Genomic DNA, 24,824 nt, shown 5'->3' with positions numbered 1-24,824 from the left:
TGTCTCTCCCTCATTCCTCAGGGTTCTTCCTTGGGCACTGTGGTGTGGGATGTGGAATACCAGGGCCAGGAGGATGGGGTGGCACCTCCCAGGCTGCTGAGCAGGGACAAGGAGGCAATGAGGCCCCAGGGCTGCAAGGCTCACTTGTCTCCTCATGCCATCAGGGGCACACACAGCAGCCATAGCCAAAGGCCTGCACAACTTGGCTCTCTTGGGGCCTTTCAGCTTCTGCACATCCCTGTCTCCTCTCCAGCCCAGGCTGTCCTATGGTGTCCATGCCCTGCCCCTTTCCCTGCAGGCTGTCGGCATCCCCCGGCTGCCCCACCTCGCTGGCCCCTTCCTGCACTGACATCTCTCCCTCCTCCCTGGCTCTGCCTTGGCACACAAAGCCTTGGACTGATCCAGACTCCTTCAGGGGGATGTGTTGCACCACAGCACTGCCCTTGGGCAGAAATTTCTTTCTCCTTGTGTGCAGTCTGGACCTCTCCAGTTTCCCTTCAAGGCCTCTCAGGCTTCTCTGGTTCTTTCCTCAGTCTCCACCACACTGGGCCCATGGCTTGGAGGCTTCCAAACCCCTTCATACGATATCTCTGGTATTTAGCCATGAAAATGTTGTGCTCTTAGTGCAGGAGAGACAGAGTGACACTTTTTGCCAAAGGTTGTATTGGCAGAACAAGGCACAGGAACTGGAACTGAATGAGGGGAGATTTCCATTGGATGTCAGGAAGAAATATTTTGTGCTGAGGGTGGCAGGAACCTGGGCCTGGTACAGAGTACGTGGAAACCCCATTCCTGGAGCTGCCCAAGGTTTGGAATTTGGTGCGACCTAAACTTGTGGAAGGTGTCCCTGAGTAATTGAAGTGCACTTTGACTAGTGGCTATTTTAGGTCTCTGCCAACCCAAACAGTTTATTATTCTTCTATTCTTATATTCCCAACTCCTTCTCCACAGGGCTACAAATACCTACATGCACCATGTTGGCATTTTAATGTGACCTGATCCCCAACACTTTATGAAAATGGAAAAACAGTCCTTTTAGGGACATGAATTTCAATGACTTTGGAGGAACCTTTCAAACCTCAAAAGTTATAAAGGAACTAATAGAGATTTCCAACATCTCTGCATGAAAGGCTCCCCAAGTGATCAGTGACAGCCCCCAGGATGGCCTTGCAGCTGAGGTTGGGGGTTTTCTCACTCAGGTACTGAGACTCAGGATGGGCAGCCAGAAAGTGCATTTAGGGACTGTGCAAGACTTGCCATGGGATGTCCAGGAAATGACCAAAGTGATTTGTGGAGGAACAGGCATGAGAAAACAGAGCGAAAAGGGTATGAAGGACCTGGGCACGTGCAAAGAGGTGACTGGTCAGTGCCTTTTTCTGGCTGTGCCCTGTAACTGATCCCACAGTTTGTTCCATTTTCCTAATCCCTCCACTGCCAAGAACTTTCTGGGAGAAGGGATCTCTGTGCTCTGGGTTTGAAGGGAGGTCCAAGTGCCAACCACTGGAGTGGGAGCCCCAAAATCATCAGATCTTGTGTTCTTTGGGGGCCCAGACACTGGTGAGACTGGTGTGTGTGCACAGAACACTGGTGGGTATGTGGGTGGGTGAGTGGGTGTAACCACCAGTGACCATCAAAGCAGAGCAAACAGGGATTGGCAGAGGCCTGGGAGCCGCTGTCTGAGATCATCTCCTGAGGGATCCACATTGTCTGGGTGTCTCTGGAGCTCTAAATCTTCTCCTGACATGGCAGAGCACACAAACAGCCCATCCTTGTGTCCCTTTCCCCACTCACTGTGCTTTGGTTTGGCCCAGAACCCGCCTGAGGTCCCTTCCAGGATGAGTCCCTGTGCATTTCCCTCCCCCATGGACCTTCCCTTCCTGATGCAGCATCTGTGGGGCAGCAGAGCTGGGTCAGTGCAGGGCCAGGGCTGGCTGTGACAGGGGCCATGAAGCCACTGCCAGGAGGTGACAGCAAGCACAGCTGGCAGAGAATAAAAATAGAAATTGGGACTTTGTTTTTTGAGGAAAGGAAGGCTTGGCTGGAGCTGGCATGTGAAGAGGATGAAAGACAAAGGGTCTTGAGGGAAATGGAATGCTCAGCCTGGAGATGAGGAAAAGATTTTCTCCCAGTTGTAGGGCCAGTGCAGAGCAGGGTGGCCACAAGCCCAGGCTGCCTTCCTGCCTGCCAGGGTTGGTGGGGCTGTGTGACAGAGCTGCCCCCAGAATCAGAACCTGGGGGGCTCTCCCACCTGCCCCACTCCTTCACCTCCCCCAGATGGAATTTCTATTGTGTGGGTTCCCTGATGTGCTGGATGACCTCACAATGCTCCCTGGCCAGAACGTCTCCTGAGGGCCACCCAGGCTGCTGCAGTGGAAGTGACCTCACAACCATCACATTCCAGCCATATCCCCCATGCCTGGCCTCCCCTTTCCTCTGCCCCTGTCTGGTCTCTGCTTAGATTGTAGGAAATTATATAACTCTTCTAATTTCATAATGGTTTTAATTAGCCTTTTAGTGAACTGCTTGAATTAAAGACAAGTTGTGTGTTGGGCCTTAAATCTCTTTCAGCCAGCACTCAGCAGAATTTAACCTACCACTGTGAGAACACAGCTTGGGAAAAGTACTAATTCTCTAAGTTTTGTTAAGTGAACCTTGATATGCTTTGATGAACAAAGCCCGGGATAGAAAGATGGACTGTTGATGTTGGACATCTGGAATGCAGAATTTATGGACCACAAGGACATTTTGCAGAAACCAGTAGAAAAAGATGGCTAACAAGGACTTAGTAGATGTGATGGAAAGTCCCAGCCAGGAGAAAAAGACTAAAAATATGGACTAATTAGCCTAGAGAGGGAGAAATCCATAACTAATAGAAGATAAAAATTAATTCAATATTAATTCAAAATTAGTTCAATAAAATTATGTCATTTAGAACAATGAACATTGATTTGTTTGCTAAAAATTTATAAATAGGTGAAGAAGTGATGCATTGGTGTCTGTGTGAAAGGATTTCTGTTGGACACACACACAGATAACACTGGGAATAAAGTGATGCCTTCCTTTCTAACACCAAACATGCAGTGTTAGGGGGTTTTATTACCCCAATCATTTCAGAGGGGTTTGGCAACAGCATGAGCAGGTTTTGATTAATATCTTGTCTCCAAGTTGATGGGGCCGAATTTCTTCCCCATGAGGCTCCTGTAGCAGAAGTGGCTTTGCAGAGCCCAGCAAGAAAGAACACCCTTAACCAGCAGCTCTGCAGTGCTGCCCACCAGGCTGGGCTGGCAAGGGAGGGCTCCTGGTCATGGACTGGCAGGACCTGCTGCTGCCAAGATGCATTTGGGGTTTCAGGCTCTCCCTGGCAGAGGTGCCACCAAGTCACTCTGAGTTGTGACTGTGGCCTTCAATGTGCTGGGGCTGGCCTGGGGCTTTTCCTGCAGTGGAATGTGCCCTGGTCCTGGCACAGGAAAGGCAGTTCCTCCCCCAGCAATCTGCTCCTTCTGCATGTCAGGCCCCCACTCACTGCCCCTCACTTCGCTCAGTGTTTGCCTTGGCTCTTCACTTGATCAGATCTGCTTGAGTGTTCTGAGGCACAATCTACACTTACTGTTTCTGCACCCACAGCTTAAGAAATATCATTTTCCCTTTCTATGGGGCTGGACCTGATGGGCCTTTTTGCATTCCTGCTTTTAATTCCACTTTTTGGAAGGTGACATTTTCCCCAGTTGGGTCAAGATATCGGGCTCTTTCACAGTCTCCTGAAGTAACTCAGAATCACAGAATGTCCTGAGTTTGAGGGACCATAAAAGATCATCTAATTCCAGTCCCAATGACATGGACAGGGACAACTTCCACTAGACCGGGTTGCCCAGAGCTCTGCCCAGCCTGGCCTTGAACACTGCAAGGATGGGCCAGTCACAGCTTCTCTGGGAAACCTGTGCCAGTGCCTCAGCACCCTTACAGGGAAAAATTTCTTCCTAATACCTCCTCTTACCCTTCCTTCTCTCAATGTGAAGCCATTCCCCCTTCTCCTGTCACTCCAGGCCCTGCTAAATAGTCTCTCTTCATCTTCCCTGCAGGCTTTTTAGGGTACAGGAAGGTCACAATCAGGTCACCCCTAAAGGTTCCCTTCTCCCAGCCGAACAATCCCAGCTCTCCCAGCCTTTCCTCACAGCAGAGCTGCTCCATCCCTCTGATCAGCTTGGTCCCTCCTCTGAACTCACTGAAACAGCTCCATGTCCTTCTTGTGCTGGGACCACAGCGCTGGAGGCAGCTCTGCAGGTGGGGTCTCACCTGAGAGGGCAGAATCCCCCTCCCCTGCTGCCCAGGCTGCTTTGGAGACAGCCCAGGACACCACTGGTCACCCCTTGCCTTGCTGACCAAAGATCCAGTAACACATCCCCCCTGGAAAGGCCTCCTATTACCTGAGTCAGGAAATTTTCCCCCATGCATTCCAGGAGTATCCCTTGACTTTTCCAGGTGTGTGGTGAAGTGTCCCTTGACTGTGCCAGGTGCTCCTGTATGATAAAGGTGGGGACAATCCTGACCGTAACAGGTGGGGATCACAGGACAATCACCCACTCTCTGAAAGCCTTGGAACATTCCCTACATGAATTGTATGTAGCACGAGTGGAACAATTCCCAAACATTTTGGAATCTCCAGGAATTACTGACATGAGGATGGAAATTCAGCAGAGAACTAAAGCCAGTCACCCTGTGACCCCACAAACAGAGGTCCTGAGGGAGGCCCCTGGAGCTCCCCAGCACCTCCCTCTCAGTGGGCACCTCTGGGAGCCTCTCGGAGCTCGGGAACCCTCAAGTTTGCAACACTCCAAAGAGCGTCGCTGAAGCCCAGGACAATTCTGATCCCCCCTCAACAAACACACCCCTCCAGGTGCCCCCCTTGTCTCTTGGGAAACACAAAGGGATGGGATGGGAGTGTTTCACTGACAACCAGGAGAATTGTGGATGGGCACCTTTACACACACAGATATTGATGTGTCCACACATCTCTGCCTGTGTGTGTGTGAATTGAGTGTGGTGTGAATGTTGTTGTTGTGAATCTATAACTGAGTCACTGTTAAAATTGTAGCAAATGGTGTTGATTCACTTGATAACTGTTAGATTTGTCCGTGATAGAGTGCTACTAAACTGTTTTAACATTTTTGTATCCAAATCCTTTGCACCCTGATCCTCTTCCATCCCATGTCTCTGTGTAAATCATTCCCTTTCACTAAAAAAAATATATATATTTTTTGTGCAGTCCACTTTGAAATTTCCTCCTTAGCAAAACTACAAAACAACTCCAATTAGTACAAATTTTGAAGACTTGAAGAAAATTAAAGGAAGAGAAAGAAATTGTTTTTCTGTGTTTTAATGAGCCTCACTGCTCAAGAAGTCAGAAGCCAAACTCCAAGTCCCTTGAAGCACCAATGGGCCCCACTGAGGGCAGGCACTGACAAAGCCTCCCCAGGGACTCCTTAGAGCAGATCCTTGGAGGCCCTGATTGCAGGGAGACAAAGGCTCTGTGCAGGCACCTGCAATGCTGAGAAAACCCTGGGCTGGTTGGAGGAAGCACAAAGGCCAAGGCCTGAGCCCCAGGCCCTGGGACAGCAGGTCCTGTCCCTCACAGGTGGCTCAGGGCTGTTTGTGGGGCAGTGGGATGAGAGAGGGAGGAACAACAAATGTCAAAACCTGTGCAATCCCTCCCAGCCTCCTCAGGGAGGGCTGAGGGAGAAACAAAGTCCAGAACCTCAAAGGAAAGTTCCTTCTGGTGGCCTCAGTGGCAGAGGCACCTGCCTGAGCCCAGAGGGACAAATCCCTGGGTGCCTTTGTGCCTTCCAGCCCTGCCAGAGCCCTTGGCCATCTGTCCTGCAGCCTGTCCTGCCCTATCCCTGCTGCTCCTCTGGCCTTGCAGGCTGCACACACCCATCCTGCTTTGCCACCAGCCCTCCCAGCAGCATTTCTGTGCCCTCACTGATGTCTCTGCACCATCTCTGGCTGTTCCCTGGAACACAAAGCCATGGGATGATAGTGACACCCTCTTGGTGACCTCTTGCACCACAAGGCTCCTCTCTGAGTGACATTTCTTTTTCCTCCCTTCCACTCAGAGACTTCCATCTGCACTTTGTGACTTTCCTTCTCTTTCCACTACCAAGAAAAGGTCTGTCATCCTGGAAGAATCACAGAATATGCTGAGCTGGAAGAGGCCTGTAAGGATAATCAAGTCCAACCCTTAGCCCTGCACAGGACCATCCATAGGAGTGAAAACATGTGAGGATCATCCAAACCCTCCTTGAGCTCTGTCAGGCTTGGAGCTGTGACCAGTGCCCCAGGGTGACTGTTCAATGCCCAGCCAGATCTTCCTTGAGCCCTCACCAGTTCTTCCTCAGCAGCATTTCTGTGCCCTCACTGATGTCTCTGCTCCCATCACTGGCTGTTCCCTGAAACACAAAGCCATGGGATTATACAGTTCTTCTGCATTCTTCCACAATGGGAACCTCAAACCCAGACACATCAGTCCAGATGTGTTGCCCCAGGGCTCACTGAAAGGGGGTGACACCTCCCTTGTCTGGGTGGCCACACTCCCCCAAGGCAGCCCCATGGCCAGTTACCCTTACTGCCTTTGATCATGAGTCCCTGTGCCTCAGGACATCCCTCACACAGCCCAGGCCCTTCTCCTCGGTGTCACTCCAGAGCTGTTCAGGTCCCTGCCCTCATCTCTGGGTCATTGTGACCCCAGGGCAGGACTGGCCTCTTTGCCTTCTTAAACTCCAGCAGGTTTGTGTTGCCAGAGCCCAGAGCTCCTCAGGGCCCCTGAGAGGGACTCTCAGCTGGGGCAGCTCTCAGGGTGTGTGCACAGGTGGCTCAGCTGCCTCTGGGTGCCCAAGGCTGCTGCTGCCTGTCAGGGAGGTGACAGATGTGACCTGGCAGCCCCTTCCCAGCCATGGCCCCCTGGAGATGCTGAGGCCCAGCTGACTCCTCACAGCATTGCCACCCATCTGCTCCTTGTGTGCCATGAGCTGATCAGGTCCAGGTCACCTCACATTCCTCTCCAACACTTGTGCCTGCTCTGGGCCCTCAAGGTCTTTTCCCTGATCCCAGGAAGGGGCATGGAGAGTAAATGGTTGCAAGCTCAGAGTGTGGGAAGAAATGCCCTCGGTTGTGGTGTTGAGGTAAGGATTGATGTATTAGGGTTTAGAGTTTGACATTCAGGAGTAGGGCTTGGGCACAAGTTTAGGAAGGTTTGGTGTTGTGCTGAGTGTCTGATTTGTCCTTAGCAAGTGGGGTATATTTGTGAGGGAGGGTTAGGATTAAATTGAGAGGTTTAATGCTTGTGATGGGGCCATGGATTAGTGCCAGCAACAGAGTCCAACTAAGGGTACAGGGAGCGTGAGCTTTGACTTCCTGGTAAAGCTGAAATTCGGATCAGAGTAGTGGATTCCTTCCCCTGTGAGGGCAGCACCTTTAGGTGGTGTCAGGGTTTGAGGCTACTGGTAAGAAACTGGGTAAAGGCCTATCAGGAATGTTTGCACAGTCAGCATTGCAGCACCCTCAGTGTTACCTGAACCAATTTTTACCCCATCAAATTCTTTCATCTCTGTTTGCCAAGCTACTTTTCTCTCCCCTAAATTCACTCTATTTCTTCAGAGTCATCTCCTCTCTCCAGAGAGCCTTTCCCCACATGAGTGTGTCCATACTGGCCTGGGTGGCAGCTCCTGGTTTCCACTCCCTGCTCCCTGAAGGGCCCTGAGCTGGTGAGGCTGCTCTGCAGAGGGAGGGGACTGTGGTGCCCTGGGGCCATGGGGTGACCCTGCACTGGCCATGCTGGTCAGGGTGGGAAGCAGACACAGCTGGGTGGGGATCACAGCTGCTGAGCTCCTTTCCATGTTCCCAGATGGCTCAGGAGCCAAGGACAAGGCTGGGCAGGACCAGGGAGTGTCTCCAATGGCACCAGGACAGGGTGGGGTTGCACTACATCCATCCCATGGGCTCCTCTGAAACATACCCCAGGCTTGTGTCCCTTTGTCTGCTGGCTCCCCAAAGCAGCTCCTGGCATTGAGGGGCAAGGAGTGTTCTCCACAGGTTCATCTTTTCCTCTTTATGACTCCTCTTTCAATGGTCATTCATTTTAGGATGCCCCAGGCATCCCTTGGGCTTTCCCAGATGCTACAATATCTTCTCTCCAGGACGGCATCAGCCACCTGTCCCACTGCAGGTGGGACAGCAACAGGCAGATCCATCAAAGACCTGTAACACTCTGCTTCAACATGTGCAACCAAGAATGGGGCTCTTGGTCCATCCCTTGGTCCCAACAGATTCCCGTGGGTATCTGATCCCATCCCTCTGAATCCATCAAGAAGCCAAGAGCCAAAACCATTTTAACGGATGAGCTCCCTGGGTGTGTTCCTGCCCCCAGCTCTGAAGAGGTGTCCAGCCCCTGGCCCTGCCCTGCAGTGAGACCCTTTGGCCATGGTGGTGCCTGCCCAGAGCCCAGCTCTGACACAGGGGTCACATGGCCCATTCCTCCTGCAACCACGGGGATGACTCTGTAGGGACAACAGGATTGTCACAGGTTACAGGACACCTTGGGGCTCCCACAACACTCAGGGCACAAGAGGACACTGTGGAAGGGAGGGGAGCCCAGCCATGGAAAGACCATGTGCTGCTGTCCTTGGCCAGGGATTCAGGGGAGCAGCCGCCATGAGTCACAGGCACAGAGAGCGAGTGCCCACCAAGGCACCAGGGCCAGCCCCAAGGGCACCAGGGCTGCTCCTCCATGGGGCAGCTGCACATTGGGCTGCTGAGAGCCTCCTGAGAGCTGGGGCTGCTCCAACAGCTCCAGAGGGTGAAATAAATGGGAGCTGAGAGAAATAATTTTTTCCTTTGTCTTTTAATGAGATCATCATCACAGGGATCCATCTGTACTTGAGTATGTTGGGTTAAGAATAAGCTGAGAGAAGGCCAAGATAATACAGAGAAACCTGACTAATACCAACATGAGTAACCTGATCTAGGGAGTGCCACCCCTGCCAGTGGTGGAGAAGTTGGAACTAGATTGATCTTTAAGGTCTCATCCCAACAGAACAGTTATGTGATGATTGAATTCTATCACAGGTATAGAACAGAAAAGCGGAAAAAGAAAAGTTATTTCTGGCTATTCTTGAGGTACAATTGGAGCCCCAGTGGGGGAATTGAAAATCTTAATCTGAAGTGGACTGTGTTCAAAGACTTTGCAGAGGGCATCCTTGATTTCCTTGTTTCTCAGGCTGTAGATGAGGGGGTTCAATACTGGAGGAACCACTGAGTACAGAACTGAGACTACCAGATCTAGAACTGGGGATGAGATGGAGGGAGGCTTGAGGTTAGAAAATATGGCAGTGCTGAGAAACAGGGAGACCACGGCCAGGTGAGGGAGGCACGTGGAAAAGGCTTTGTGCCGTCCCTGCTCAGAGGGGATCCTCAGCACAGCCCTGAAGATCTGCACGTAGGAGAAAACTATGAAAATGAAACAACCAAAAGTTAAACAGACACTAAGAACAAGAAGCGCAACTTCCTTGAGGTAGGATTGTGAGCAGGAGAGCTTGAGGATCTGAGGGATTTCACAGAAGAACTGGTCCAGGGCATTGCCCTGGCACAGGGGCAGGGAAAATGTATTGGCTGTGTGCAGCAGAGAGTAGAGAAAGCCACTGGCCCAGGCAGCTGCTGCCATGTGGGCACAAGCTCTGCTGCCCAGGAGGGTCCCGTAGTGCAGGGGTTTGCAGATGGCAACGTAGCGGTCGTAGCACATGATGGTGAGGAGGGAAAACTCTGTACCAATGAAGAAGACAAAGAAAAAGACCTGTGTAGCACATCCCATGTAGGAGATGGTTGTGGTGTCCCAGAGGGAGTTGTGCATGGCTTTGGGGACAGTGGTGCAGATGCAGCCCAGGTCTGTGAGGGACAGGTTGAGCAGGAAGAAGTGCATGGGGGTGTGCAGGTGGTGGTCGCAGGCTACGGCGCTGATGATGAGGCCGTTGCCCAGGAGGGCAGCCAGGGAGATGCCCAGGAAGAGCCAGAAGTGCAGGAGCTGCAGCTGCCGCGTGTCTGCCAATGGCAGGAGGAGGAACTGGCTGATGGAGCTGCTGTTGGGCATGAGCTGCTTCTGGAGGTGGGGCACTGTCCAAAGAGGAAATAACAGTGACAAATCATATGAGATACTTTTCAAAGAGTCACAGCCATTTCCCAATACCCATTTCCCTTCTGCTCACGCTCCCCACTTTTCCTTTTTCAGGAAACATTGCTTCATATCCATGGCTGGAGCCCTGCTTGGTGCTCACTACATTTCCCATGAGGAGCAGCCCCTCTGCCCACTGGCTGTGAGGGTCAGCCCTGCTCTGCTCCAGGGGGGTCATGGCCATGGTGGGGGCAGGGCCCATCCTGGTGTTCAGCTGTGTCAGATGAAACTGCTCCTAAAGCAAAAGTTCTCATGGGCATCTGCACTCCCAGTTTTGAGATTTCAGGATTCCAGAAGGCAGTTTCAGAGGTTTGGGTGTTTTGTTTCTGACTCCCCTCATCTTCCCTGTGGAGTTTTCCTGGATGTCAGAACCCCTCAGCATTTGTGCTGCCCTGAGAAAGAGCAGAGCAGGGCTTCCCAAACAGGACCATGTCTGTGGCTTAGTGCAGAGTGAGGGGAGCTGCTCTGTCCCTCTGCCTTCTTCCAGCTGCCCTGGACTTGGGCCTTCCTCAGACAGAGAGTGATCACACTCCCAATTTTGTCTGAAGTTCCACCAGACACTGTTGAGAGCAGAGAGATCCATCACAGACCACTCAATGTCTCAGCCTGGCTCAAGGTCTCAAGGACACACGTGGCTCATCTCACCAACTCAACAGCGTTTCCTGGGATGGGCACAGCATCTCTGCCCCTCTGCACTGGGGATTTCAGATAACACAATTGTGCTGAGTGTGTTTTCCATTCTTGAGGGCAGCTCCCAGCTTGGAAGGACATCTCAGAGAAGAGCCAAGTGTCCTAACAATGGGGTTTGATTCTGGGAAACACACCTCATTCTCCAGGCACACAGAATTCACTACTGACAGCCCCACAGGTCAGAGGAAAATTGGAATGTCTCATTCCCAGGGACCCACCTGCCTGAGGGGGATCACAGGATCAGTGATTGACTCTGTAGCTTGAACTCCCATCCCCAGTGAGCCTGACTTAGAGAAGGAGGAAACAACCCCAGTAACATGGGGAAGTTGAGGAAAAAGGAAATGCACACCGAGTGTCCAGCTGGGAGAAGCCAGGGCAGAACCAGGTGGGCACTCAGGGTATTGTCACCCTGAGCCAGCTGTGCCACCTTCCAGACACCAGTAGTGCCGGGTAGTTGTTCTCAGCCCCTGTGTGGCTCCTCAGAGTTCCCTCTGCAACACAAATCACCAGCCATGTGACTTGAGAGCTTGATAGAAATCCCTCCTTTCACCTTCCCCTTGAAGTATCCCCTGGAAAATATCCCTGAGTGCTCTGGTTCTGTAAGCAGTCCTCACCTATGAAACTCTCACTTGATAGTTGAACAAACCTGCCCTGCCCTGCCCTGCCCTGCCAGGGTTTGCTCTTTCCATCCACAGCCTCTCTCCCAGCACTGAGGGAGCTCCCCAGACCAGCTGAGAGCTGCCCATGTACGGTGGCAGAGCTCCTGCACTGGCTCAGCACCCTGGGGTGCAGGACCCTGCTCTGCAGGACAGTTTGGGACAGCCTGGGTGGCACAGCCAGGGTTCAAACCCTACAGATATCTGTGGGAGGAGGGAACCCTGCTGGGATGTCCCTGGGATGGTGCAGCAGAGAGTCCCTGCTTTGCAGCCTGTCCTCCTCTTCAGCACCAGAGACACTGTGATATACCACATTAGAGACCCCCCAGGCTGTGGGATGTGCCAGCGTTGGGAGATCTTCCTACAAACTGCACATACATTGCCCTTCATGCAGACTTACCATGTGAGAGCCTGGAAAGATTCCTCTTCTGTGGATCTTCCTCTCAACTTTCCTCACACCCCAGACTGTGTGTAACCTCTCTCTGCCCTGCTTTTCTGCCCTGGGTGTGTGCAGGCAGTGCCCTGAGCCCTGCTGGGCTGTGCACAGGAGCTGCTCCTGGGCAGAGCTGTCTCTCTGCAGCGCTGCCCGCTTGCCAGGAGCTCCCTGTGTGCCAGGAGCCTGGCCCAGCTCAGCAGCACAGCAACAGCCCAGGGCATTTAATGGCCCTCTGGGGGGGTTGCTGCTGAGTCCCTGAACCTCAGACCCTGAGGAAAGATGCAGGAACCTCATGAGAAAGCAAAGTCAGAATCAAACTTTAAAGTTTCTTTTGTCGTTAATGGGTCCCTCTGAGGGAAATAACTGAGAAAGTGTCCCCAGTTCCAGTTAGAAAACAAAGAGACAATGATGACAAATATGGACTAGGAAAGAAAGGTCACTCTGATGCTGAGGAAAGTAAGAAGCATTTCATTAACCCAAAGGTCCCAGCCCTGGGAAGTGAGATCCTGTCTGTGCCTCATTCCTCGGGGCTCTTTCTTGGACACCGGGGTGTGGGATGTGGAATGCCAGGGACAGGAGGAAGGAGTGGCACCTCCCAGGCTGCTGAGCAGGGATAAGGAGGCAATGAGGCCCCAGGGCTGCAAGGCTCACTTGTCTCCTCATGCCATCAGGGGCACACACAGCAGCCATGGCCAAAGGCCTGCACAACTTGGCTCTCTTGGGGCCTTTCAGCTTCTACACATCCCTGTCTCCTCTCCAGCCCAGGCTGTCCTACGGTGTCCATGCCCTGCCCCTTTCCCTGCAGGCTGTCGGCATCCCCCGGCTGCCCCACCTCGCTGGCCCCTTCCTGCACTCACATCTCTCCCTCCTCCCTGGCTCTGCCTTAGAGAACAAAGCCTGGGGCTGATCCAGACCCCTTCTGGGTGATGCTTTGTATCAGAGCATTTCTCTTGGAGGGAAATTCCTTTCTTCGCATGTCCAGTCTCCATCTCCAAGGTGCCCTTGGTGACAGTATTTCTTTTTCATTCTCTTTCTAACTACAAAAATAAAAGTCCACCATCTCTGACACCACCACTGTGACGCTTCAGGACCTCATGGAATCACGGGGTCACTGTGGAATCTCATGGATTTCAGGGACCTTTGTCTCAGTGCAGAGCCTTGAGTAGCACAAGGGACCAGTGTGACACTGTGGAACTTCATGGAATTGTGACACTGCAGAGTCTTATTGAAACAATGAGATCATTGTAACTCTGCAACCTCATGGAATTAAGGGATAATTGTGACTCTCCACAGTGATGGAACAAAAGGGACACTGACACTTCAGAACCCCATGGAATCAAAGGGTCATTTTGGTGCTCTGGGACCTCATGGAACTGAAGGGAACCTTGGACACTGCAGAACCTCATGGAATGAAGGGATCACTGTGACATTGCAGGGTCTCATTGAACCAAAGGAATCCTAGGAGAGTGTGGAAGCTCATGGTGTCACAGAGTTAATAGAAGTTTTAGACAGAGTTTGTTAGAGAAGATGTCTCATTGAGCTGTTGGGGCAGAAAGGACCCCTTGCTTTCTAAACTCCTTCTCAGAGAGGAGCCTGGGGGTGACTGAATCCAATCTTAGCTGCAGATTTACTGTGCAATTTAAATTTCAGGAATTATAGAGTTGTGATTGAATCACTTTTTTCCACAGGTTTTAATGATGGCAAATCAGATCTATAAAATGAGTTATTTGTTATGAGAAATGAACAGACAAAAGAACAGACAAGTGAACAGATGAAAGATCTTAATCATTTACTTAAATATTCAGTACACTGTGGAAAAGCTAAAAACCTCCTAGTAGAGTCTATTATAGCATAAAATAGTGCAGTGCACTGTGTCAAAGCAGTTATTTTAAAACAGTTGTGTTGAAACCAGCAAAAAGAAACTATCATTAAGCAGAGATTGATGTAACTCTCGCACAACTAAAGAGGGCAGATCTCTCTCCTTCCCTTAACCCCTGGGCAGTGACCATGAAGAGCCATCCCTGCTTCATGGGAGAAGCTCCACATGCTTCAAGACAGTCTGTGGAAGGATCTGCCATATGGAAGTTGGACAGAGCTTTTAGAGCTATACAGTGAGGGATTGCTAGTCATGAATTTCCAGGCCAGTGAGCAGCTTCTCTGTCAGATCCTGTTCCAAAAAGCAGGATGTGCATTTGCAGTTTGGTGAACCAGGCTGGTTTTAGCAGAATTCAACACCAAAACAGCCCCTTGGTGCCAGCAGTAACTCAGCCCAGAGAGCCTGCATTGTTTGCATTCTCTGAGTGGATTCTGGGCCTGATCAGGGCAGAACATCCTGTCATGGTCCATAAGGCTCTGAAGTGCCACAATGGCCCCTTGGTGCCATGAGGTTCCAAAATGTCCTGAGGTTCATTTGGTTCCAGGAGTCCCCACAAGTCACAAAGGCCCCTTAGTTCCATGAGATTCCACAGTGCCCCAGGGTCCCTTTGGCTCCATAAGGCTCTTCAGTGTCAAAATGGCCCATTGATTCCAGGAGGTTTCAGTCTCCCAGGGTTCCTTTGGTTCTATTAGTCTCTGCAGTGTCACAATGGTCTTTGATTCCATAAGTCTCCACAGTGCCCCAGAGTCCCTTTGGCTCCATGATGCCCTGCAGTGTCACAAAGCCCCTTCATTCCATCAGGCTCCTCAGTGTAACAACAGCCCCTTGTTCCAGAAGGTTCTGAAATGTCTCAGTGTTCCCTGGGTTCCCTGGGCCCTGCAGTGTCACAATGGCCCCTCATATCCAAGAGGTTCCACAGTGTCCCTGAGTTCATTTGGTTTGATGAGACCTCAGGTGGCACAGTGGCCTCTTCATTCCATGAGGTTCCAAAATGTTCCAGGGTTCCTTTGGTTCCATGAGGCCCTGAAGTGTCACAATGGCCCCTTGATTCCAGGAGGTTCCAAACTATCTGAGGATTCCTTTGGTTCCCACATGTCACAATTGCTCGATGGCTCCGTGAGGATCCACAGTGTCCCAGGTTTCCTTGGGTTCCAAAAGCCCTGGAGTGTCATAATGACTTCTTGATTCCATGAGGTTCCACAGTCTCACGGGATTCCTTTGTTCCCATGAGGCCCTAAAGTGTTTCAATGTCCCCTTTGGTTCCAGGAGGTTCTGTGGTGTCACAATGTCCCTTTGGTTCCAGGAGGTTCTGTGGTGTCACATTGGCCCTTTGGTTCCAGAGGGTTCCACACTGTCCTTGCTGGAACACACCTGGTTGGATGTTGCCCCACCTGCAGAGCTGCCTCCAGCTCTGGGGTCCCAGCACAGCAAGGACAAGGAGCTGTTGGAGCGAGTCCAGAGGAGACCACCAAGATTATAAGAGTGATGGAGCAGCTTTGCCATAAGGGAAGGCTGAGATAATTGGTATCTTTCAGCCTGGAGAAGGGAAGGCCTTGGGGTGACCTAATTGTGGCTGAAGGGAGCCAACAAGAAAGATGAAGAGAGACTGCTTACAAGGATCTGGAGAGACAGGACAAGGGATATTGGTTTCACACTGATAGAGAGAAGGGTTAGATGAGACATTGGTAAGAAATCCTTTTTGGTGAGGGTGGTGAGGCCGTGGCACAGGTTGCTCAGAGAAGTTCTGGCTGCTCCATCATTAGAAGTTGTTCAAGGCCAAGCAGAATGTGGCTCTGAGCAACCTGGTCTAGTCAAAGTTGTTCCTGCCCCTGGGGTTGGAACGAGATGCTCTTTAAGGTCCCTTATGACCCAAAGCCTTCTGTGATTCTGTGGCTGGTGGGTGATGTGGTGGTCAGGGCTGTCTTGGGCACAGAGACCATGAAATAATGGGGATTTCCATTGTGGGTGAAGGAAGGAGCGGCATCAGCAGAACTGACACCTTGGACTGACCGCTGACAGACTTTGGCCAGTTTGAGAAACTGATGGATGGAGTCACTTGGGAGTCAGTCCTGAAGGAGAAAGGAGTGCAGGATGGATGCAGGTTTTTTAAGAAGGAAATCTCAAAGCTCCAGCAGCTGTGCCTCTGTGGCCTGAGACAAGCCAGGGGTCAAAAAGTGTGGCCTGGTGAAACACAGACCATGGGCTGGATGTCAGGAAAAAAAAGAGAGTGTGTCACCTCTGGAAAGAGGGGCAGAAAACCTGGGGGCGACACTACAAGGATATGGTGAAGTTATGGAGGGGGGAAAATGTGAAGGGCCAAAGACAAACTGGAACTGAATTTGGCCACTGCAGTTAAAGACAGCAAAAAATGTGTCTCTGAACCCATGGGCAGCCAAAGGGGGGCTCAGGAGAGTCTCCATCCTTTGCTGGATGCAGAGGCAGCACAGGGTCAGGGGAGGAGGAAATGGCTGCGGAAATTAATGACTTCTTTGCCTCAGTCTTTTAACACCAAATGCAGTTGTGCTCAGGATACCCAGATCCCAGGGCTGGAAGGTGGTGATGGGGAGCTGAGTGAAGCCCCCATACCCCAGAGAGAAATGGTCAGTGACCTGCTGTGTCAATGAGAACCCCACAAGTCCCTGCCCACATGAGATGCACCTGAGGGTACTGTGGGAGCTGGAAAAAGAGCTGGCCAAGCCACTTTCACTCAGTGCCCAGCAGTTCTGGTGAACTGGAGTAGTCCCAGCTGACAAGAAATCAGCAACTGTGATGCCCATTTATGAGAAGGGTTGGATGGAGTTCCAGCCAACTTGAGGCCTGTCAGGTTGAGCTTGGGTCCAGAGAAGTCCATGGAGCAAATAAATCATCCTGAGTGCCACCACACAGCACAAACAGGACAATCAAGGGATCAGGCCCAGTCAGTGTGGGTTTGGGAAAGGCAAGTCCTGGCTGACCAACCTGATCCCCTTCCATGACAAAATGACCCGCTCAGGAGATGAGGGAAAGGCTGTGGATGTGTCTCTCTGGAATTCAGTACAGCCTTTGGCACCACCTCCCACAGCATCTCCTGCAGAAACTGGCTGCTGATGGCTGGGATGAGGGAACTGTTTGCTGGGTGAAAAACTGACTGATGACCCAGAGAGTGGTGGGGAATGGAACTAAATCCATGTGGGGCTGGTCACTAGTGGGATTCCCCAGGGCTGAATGTTGGAGCCGGTCCTGTTTGACATTGTTTTAATGATCTGGATAAGGGGATGGAGTGCACCCTCAGTAAATTTGTGGACAACACCAAGGTGGGTGTGATTGTGGATGTGCTGGAGAGCAGGAAGGCTCCGCAGAGGGATGTGGACAGGCTGGATTGACAAGGTCAAGAGTCAGATCCTGTCCTTGAGTCACAACAACCCCATGGAATGTTTCAGGCTGTGAGCAGAGTGGCTGGAGAGCTGCTCAGCAGGGAGGGACTTCGGGGTGCTGCTTGAGAGCAGCTGGGTATGAGCCAGAGTGTGCTCAGGTGGACAAGAAGGCCAAAGACATCCTGGCCAGTGTAAGGAATAATGTGGCCAGCAGGACTGGGGCAGGACTGTCCCTCTGCACTGGACACTGATGAGGCCGCACCTTCAGTGCTGTGTCCAGTTCTGGGCCCCTCACTGAAAAAAAGGACATTGAGGGCCTGGAGTGTGTCCAGAGAAGGGATCCAAGCTGGGAAGGGTCTGGAAAACATGTTGGATGAGGAACTGGCGTTTTTCAGTCTGGAGAAGAGGAGGCTCAGGGAGGACCTTGTTGCTCCTCTACAAACACCCAAAAGGAGGTCTTAGTGAGGGGATTCTCCCTCTCTTCTGCCAAACCTATAGGGACAGAAAGAGGAAAGAGACTTGAATTGCATAGGTCGAGGTTCAGATTAAATATTAAATAAAACTTTTATTCACTGAAAGGAAGCTTAGGCAATGAAATAAGTAGCCCAGGGTGGTGATGGTATCTCCAAGTGCTCAGGTGGTGTTTGGATGTGGCACCTTGGAATACAATTTAGGGGTGATTATGGGGGTGCTGAATGACGGTTGGACTAGAAGATCTTGAAGGTCTCTTCCAACCTTGATGATCCTGTGATTCTCTGACCTGTCACCACTGCCTCCATGTTTCTGCTCCAAAAAAATCCTAGGGATGTTTTCTCAGTTGTGTCCCTCAGTGGGACCCATTTGCACTGCAAGAAACCTTACAGTTTGAATCTCACTTTAACTTTCCTCAGAGCCTGATATTCAGGGACTCAGCACCAAACCCCCCAGAGGGCCATTAAATGCCCTGGGCTGTTGCTGTGCTGCTGAGCTGGGCCGGGCTCCTGGCACACAGGGAGCTCCTGGCAAGCGGGCAGCGCTGCAGAGAGACAGCTCTGCCCAGGAGCAGCTCCTGTGCACAGCCCAGCAGGGCTCAGGGCACTGCCAGGGCAGCTCAGGGACACCAGCAGGGCACAGACAGAGCTTAAAGGGGCTCAGCATTGGGAGGATGACTGAGAGCTCTTGGAGGAGAAATCTTTGCAGTGCTGGACACGGTGAGTCTGTGGGTGCAGGGCAATGTAGGGGCAGCTCCTGGAGGTATCTCCAAAAGCTGGCCCAGCCCCAGCTGATGGGATGTGTGATGAGGGGGCTGTTGGGGGACACTTTGGAATAGCTGTGGAGCCCGGGGCTGCAGCCAGGGGTGCCCAGGGCTGTGGTGCACAGCAGGGTCCTGCAGCCCAGGGTGCTGTGCTGGGGCAGGGACTCTGCTGCCTGCCAGGATCAGCTCTCAGCCAGCCTGGGGAGCTGCTCACAGGGCTGGGGAGAAGGGCTGTGGGGGAGCCATGCCTGAGAGCTGGGTCCTTATGTGAATAAGGTTCTCTGTGGTTTGAAGGTGCTCAGAGCTGGACAGCAGTGCAGGAGATTTCACAGGATATTTTTCAAGAAGCACAGAAAGGCAGGCGCTGCTTCAAAGGGAATTATCCTGTTCTTACCTTTTTTTTTGTGGGCTATCTGGCCCATAAAAAGTAGAAATTAATTTCTCATTTCAGGACGTGGCACTTCCATTTCAAATCGTTTACACCTACTGATGAATAAACCTGGGAGGATTAGAAATCTGCCAGGTACACACATCATCAGTGCTGCTTTTCCATTCTCCTCAGGGTTGCTTTGACATTGCCAGCAGATCCTGCACAGGCAGAGCTGTCCCTGGGCAGTGCCCTGTGCTGGGAGGGCTCTGCAGGGCAGAGCTGAGCACCCAGGGCTGGGATGGGCTCTGGGAGCACTGCCAGGGAAGCAGCTGCTGGCAGGGACAGCTCCAGGCAGTAGAGCCCTGGACAGGGAGTGAGAGGGAGCTGCTGCTGAAATGCTGTGGCAGGGGGGCTAGAGCAGCTCTGGGCCATTCCTGCTCTGCAGATTTCTGCCGAGAACAAGCCACTGATCTCATCCACCACCCAGCAGAGTCCTTCCCTTTGGTCATCTGATTGTCTCTGTAGGGTCTCCATAGGAGTGTGGAGGAATTTCTCTATTTTCCCTTCCTCTTCATGCTACCTTTGCTCCCTGCTCAGGTGGGAGCTCTGGGCAATGGGTCTCCTGGACTCTCCAGTCAGGATGTAACATCTTTAGGACATTCAGTTCTTTCCCTGGATGATCCTGTTGTCCTGCAGGATGCCTTCCTGAGGGGCAGAGCTGTGCCATTGCAGCCCTGTGTCCCCCACAGCCCCTCAGCACTGAGGCCATGACAGTGGGGCTGCAAGGTGTGTGCAGGCAGCTGCAATGAGCCCTCTGTGCCCCTGCTGGGAGGGGAGAGCTGAGATATCTCTCTTCTGTAGGATGAGACAGGATGAGGAGTTTGAAGATGTGCGCTTGGAAACTGGAGTCACCAGTTCTCAGCAGTGTCCAGTTTCTCCTCAGGGGAACCCCTGGGTGCCTTTGCCCTGCAGAACAGAGAGGTGACAGCCTTGGGCAGATGAGAGCAGGGCTGATGGATCTTGCCAAGCATTGAAGGAATGGATGATCTCTTTGACTCACAGGACACACAAGTTGTCTCTTAGATAGAAGTATAAATACCAAGGATTCCTGCCTTAAAACTTTCAGTACTTGTGTTGGAGCAAATAGAAGCAAACAAACAAAACTATACCCCCACAGCTCTGCTCTGCAATAGGGTGAAATGGGAGTGACAATGTTGAGAAGCTTTTTAGTACCATGGGTGGCTTAAAACTAACATCAGTCTCAGTTCCTATTTATCTTTTGTTGTAGGACAGAACTGAGTATACCAGAACATCAGCAGAGCTCCGTTTTCCCTGGAGCTTTCTGAGCCAGGCATCAACACAAGTCCTCAAATGGACCAGCTAAAGGGTTTTTGTGAAAAAGAAGAGGTGATTTGAGGGTGTTACATAAGGACTGGAAGAGTTTTTTTCTGAAACATGTACTGTGACTTGTTACTATATTTTTCTCCTTGGACAGATGCTATACTGAAGAGGAAGCTCATGCTCAACAGCAGCTCCATCAGCCAGTTCCTCCTCCTGCCATTGGCAGACACGCGGCAGCTGCAGCTCCTGCACTTGTGGCTCTTCCTGGGCATCTCCCTGGCTGCCCTCCTGGGCAACGGCCTCATCATCAGCGCCGTAGCCTGCGACCACCACCTGCACACCCCCAGGCACTTCTTCCTGCTCAACCTGTCCCTCACAGACCTGGGCTGCATCTGCACCACTGTCCCCAAAGCCATGCACAACTCCCTCTGGGACACTACAACCATCTCCTACACAGGATGTGCTGCACAGCTCTTCTTCCTTATTTTCTTCATTGGAGCAGAGTTTTGCCTCCTCACCATCATGTGCTACGACCGCTACGTTGCCATCTGCAAACCCCTGCACTACGGGACCCTCCTGGGCAGCAGAGCTTGTGCCCACATGGCAGCAGCTGCCTGGGCCAGTGGCTTTCTCCATGCTCTGCTGCACACAGCCAATACATTTTCCCTGCCCCTGTGCCAGGGCAATGCCCTGGGCCAGTTCTTCTGTGAAGTGCCCCAGATCCTCAAGCTCTCCTGCTCACATTCCTACCTCAGGGAAATTGGACTCATTGTGGTTAGTGCCTGTTTAGCTTTTGGTTGTTTCATTTTCATGGTTTTCTCCTATGTGCAGATCTTCAGGGTTGTGCTGAGGATCCCCTCTGAGCAGGGACGGCACAAAGCCTTTTCCATGTGCCTCCCTCACCTGGCCGTGGTCTCCCTGTTTATCAGCACTTCCATGTTTTCCTACTTGAAGCCTCCCTCCATCTCGTCCCCATCCCTGGATCTGGCACTGTCAGTTCTGTACTGTGTGGTGCCTCCAGCACTGAACCCCCTCATCTACAGCCTGAGGAACCAGGAACTCAAGGTTGCTGTGAGGAAAATGATGACTGGGTGCTTTTCAGCAACAATAACCTGTCTTTTCTGCTCTATAGAGTTCATAGTGTAACTCATTAGAAGCCCAGCATGCCTTCTCAGGTTTCTGGTGATGGTCAATTGTCTCTTCTTGTCAGGATGTTGTGCACAATAAATTTTTTTATTAATTTCTTTTGTCATTCTTTGTTTTCCTGCGTGACCCAGAATCTCTGTAAATGAGGAATTGTGCTCTCTTTATATTCAAAGAAAATAAATTATCCTGAACTGTTCTTGTTCATCTGTGATCCTATCTGTGGGACCTTCATAAAGATGCAGGGCAATTTCATATGTGCAGAGGAGAAGGGGAAAGAGTCCAGCACAGCGGCACTCCTGGGGACCAGCAGGACTATTTAGAGTTGCTTCCTTTCCACTTCCACACTCTCCTTCTAAGACCCCATATTGGTGTAAGATCTGAGTGCTCTGCCAGTTTGGTCGGGCTGTTTCTGTGTGGTGATGCCCAAAGGGGCACAAAGAAACTGCTTAGAGACAGAGTTTTAATCTTTCAGCAGCAAGGTATTTATTGAAGCAACGTTGGGGAACCGTCCGATTCTCGTCGGACAACAGAGTTCCAAAGTCAGCAGTGTGAAGCCAGAGTATTTATACAGTTTCTGTGAGAGATTACATCATTTTTACATGCATATTGATGTTATTGCAACACTTGGTTATAATATATAGAGCAGGCAGAGTCCAGGCGGAGTCAGGGGTGGAGTCGTTGTTTTGAGGAATATTATGGTGGGAGTTCCTGTTACCTCATCTGGTAGGGGTCTCATTTCACCTCCTCATCCTCGGTGAACTTTTCAACTTCTACTGAATTTTGCTGATTTTAATATAGATTGTGCCAAAATGCTGTGTTTGAAATTTCTTGTCTCTTCCTACAGGTCACCGTGCCCTGTGCTCGGGCTGTGCTTCTCCCTTATATGTTATTGCCTGCATATTTCGTACTGGTTTGGACGGACCTCAAGACCACCTTTGGATAGCTCCCAAACCTGGTTTCTATCCAGCTATATTTCCTGTGGCTGGCTTCAGAGACTGTTCTGTGTTAATTCTTTGGGTCCTGTGCTTGCTCTGCTTCAGTGGGAGTGCTGTGACTGCCAGCAGACAATGGGCATTTCTGTGGCAGAGTTGGCCTCAAACAGCAATTCCATCATGAAAAGGGATCTCCTCAGCACAGTGCCTGCAGGTTGTGGTCTTCTTCTAAAGTCACTCTGAAGAACATGCACAGAGAATGGACTCTTAAAGAGGCTCCTTTTTTGGCTTGTTCTCCAGGGGCTCAGTGTGATGAGATCAGGGGCTCAGGGTGGCCTTCGAGAAAATTAGATCTGCTTTTGCTTGTTGATGGCCAGAGCCCAAGCAGATGGAGAATGATCTGGGATTAACATTCCTGGGTCTCTGTAGCTTGTGACAGGAATGATGGCAGGAGAGTGTTTTATTGAAGAGACCTGGGAACAGCCAGGAGAACTCAAAGGACCTGCAGGGACAGTTTGTGCCAAGGAGTCAGCAGGAAATTCAGCCCAGTGAGCACAGGCCTGTCAAGTGTGGGGTCACTCCATGATTATATTCTATATCTGGGTGTAAACTGAAAAACAAGAGCTCTGCAGATCCAGGGGACACATCAGGTACAGGGAAAGGAGTCTAAGTGACCTGTCTTACCCTCAGTGAAACTCCACCGTTGGATCCAGTGTAGTACCCAGACCCATCTCCCAGCACTGGAACAAGGCAGGGCCCCTCTGAGCACCCTCCATGGCCACACAAGAGCTTGTGTGGCAGGGGGTCAGAGGCAGGGACCACCATCAGCTGGCTCTGCCTCCCAGCCTTACCAGCACAGCCCAGCAGAGCCCCCCCATGACCCCGGGCACCACAGTCCCTGTGCCCTGCAGAGCAGCACCCCCAGCTCGGGGGCTGTGGGGAGCACGGGGAGGGGCTGCAGGAATGGCTGGTCAGGCCAGCCCAGACGTGTTCCCCTGGGGAAAGGCTCTGTGGGGAGATGGGATGTGCCAGGAGAAGAGCAGGACAGGCTGTGTGTGCCCATGAGGGTGGAAAGAGAAACACTTTGCTGTGGGTCCCAGCTTTGGGAAGGCTGCCCTGTCCCTTGAGCTGCCTGAGGAGCTGCTGGGTCAATTCTCTCACTCTCCCCTGGGGAGCAAGTTTGGCTCTGGGGTCTGTGAAAGTCCTGGGGTGGGGAATTAAAGTAAACAATAAATAAACCATAGAGGAACTGGATCATTGTGATCGAGTGAATGCCCATTTATTACACACTAGACCTTCTCCGGGGACAATCCCTTGTCATGGGGGAGAAGCTTGCATGCCCTCATGAGGTTGAGAGCGATGCTGGCGGTGGTTTGTGCCGCCGGTAGGGTCTCCCATGCCAGATAGGTCTCAGCTGAAGGGTCAGACAAAGTGTGTCCACGGGCAGGATGGGCTCGCCAGCCGTCTGGCAACCATCCTAGGAGAAGAACAACTCCAACCCCAAACCCAGGCAGATGGAGCTCGCTTAGCCCTGTAAGGCCATCCATTTAGAGAAGGATACTCTAACCAAACCTACGTCCTGAGGTATTCGCTCTCACCGTCCAAGCTCGCTAGGCCGTGGCAGATGAACCTCAGGAGTAAAGGGTGGGGCCAGTTCTGCGCACGCTGTGCCTCACCTAAAAAATCCATTGCGCAGGCCAGAAGGGTTCACCCACATTGCAAAGCCCTGTAGCGACAGGTGAGGGTCGAAATGTCAGGTGATAGGAAGCAGCTGGAAGCCGCAGACCCAACCCTGCATGCAGGCGGGGCAGGATATGGATCATTAGAGACTTGACCCCGGAGATGACAGTCTCTTGCGGCAGCATCCTGAATGACCAAGCAGCCTTTTCTAGGGACAGCACTGCTTGCTCCACACGGAGAGGGGCCTAGCAAAGGTGGCCTAAACAAAGCTCATCTCCACACCCGGTTGGATAATCGCGGCCAACCGGCATCTTCCATGCGGTCAAACAAAAACAAAGAGATTTCAAAGGCAGACACCTGCCTGCAAAGGTGTGCTCAAACTAACACTCGAATGTTGGAATATGACGATGCACTCTCTGAGCCCTTTCCAATAACCAAAGGTGTCAACTGACGATGCCGCCCTCGTTGCTGACACAGAAGCAGCTCTGCAGAGCTTAACATCCTGCTTTGCAGAGGCTGCTGAGTTTTTGGGCTGAAAGTCTGCCTGAAGAAGACAGAAGTTCTCTACCAACCTGCACCTCAAGAAGTCTTCCATCATCCTCACATCACCATAGGCAATTCAGAGCTTAAGTCAGTCCAGCAGTTCATCTACCTGGGAAGTATCATTTCCTCAGATGGTAAGATCGACAAAGAGACAGACAACAGGCCAGCAATGGCTTACAGAGCCTTCGGAAAACTCCATAAAAGAGTCTGGTCCAATAAACACCTGAGGAAAAGTACAAAGATCAGTGTCTACAGAGCCATTGTACTGTCTACTCTTTTCTATGGGTCTGAATCCTGGGTCATCTACCGCCACCACCTGCAGCTCCTCGAACACTTCCATCAGCGCTGCCT

General features: G+C 51.7%; 3 protein-coding genes across 3 annotated transcripts in view; 1 reads left to right on the top strand and 2 right to left on the bottom strand.

Moving 5' to 3' along the window:
* The window catches only part of LOC139673816 (zinc finger protein 850-like), a 554,262-nt gene that overhangs the window by 61,951 nt on the left and 467,487 nt on the right, over positions 1 to 24,824 (bottom strand). The window lies entirely within an intron of this gene.
* Positions 1 to 24,824, top strand: part of LOC139673810 (zinc finger protein 850-like) — a 1,066,517-nt gene that overhangs the window by 947,690 nt on the left and 94,003 nt on the right. The gene's annotated exons all lie outside the window — the stretch shown is intronic.
* Positions 9,158 to 10,135, bottom strand: LOC139674275 (olfactory receptor 14C36-like). Its single transcript, XM_071560466.1, has one exon. It carries the CDS (start codon positions 10,133 to 10,135, stop codon positions 9,158 to 9,160), a length of 978 nt encoding a protein of 325 aa, XP_071416567.1.

This window comes from Pithys albifrons, chromosome 7 (assembly GCF_047495875.1).
Source record: "Pithys albifrons albifrons isolate INPA30051 chromosome 7, PitAlb_v1, whole genome shotgun sequence".
Lineage (NCBI taxonomy): Eukaryota > Metazoa > Chordata > Aves > Passeriformes > Thamnophilidae > Pithys > Pithys albifrons.
Note: the sequence above shows the minus strand (reverse complement) of the source record. Positions and strands in the feature narration are given on the sequence as shown.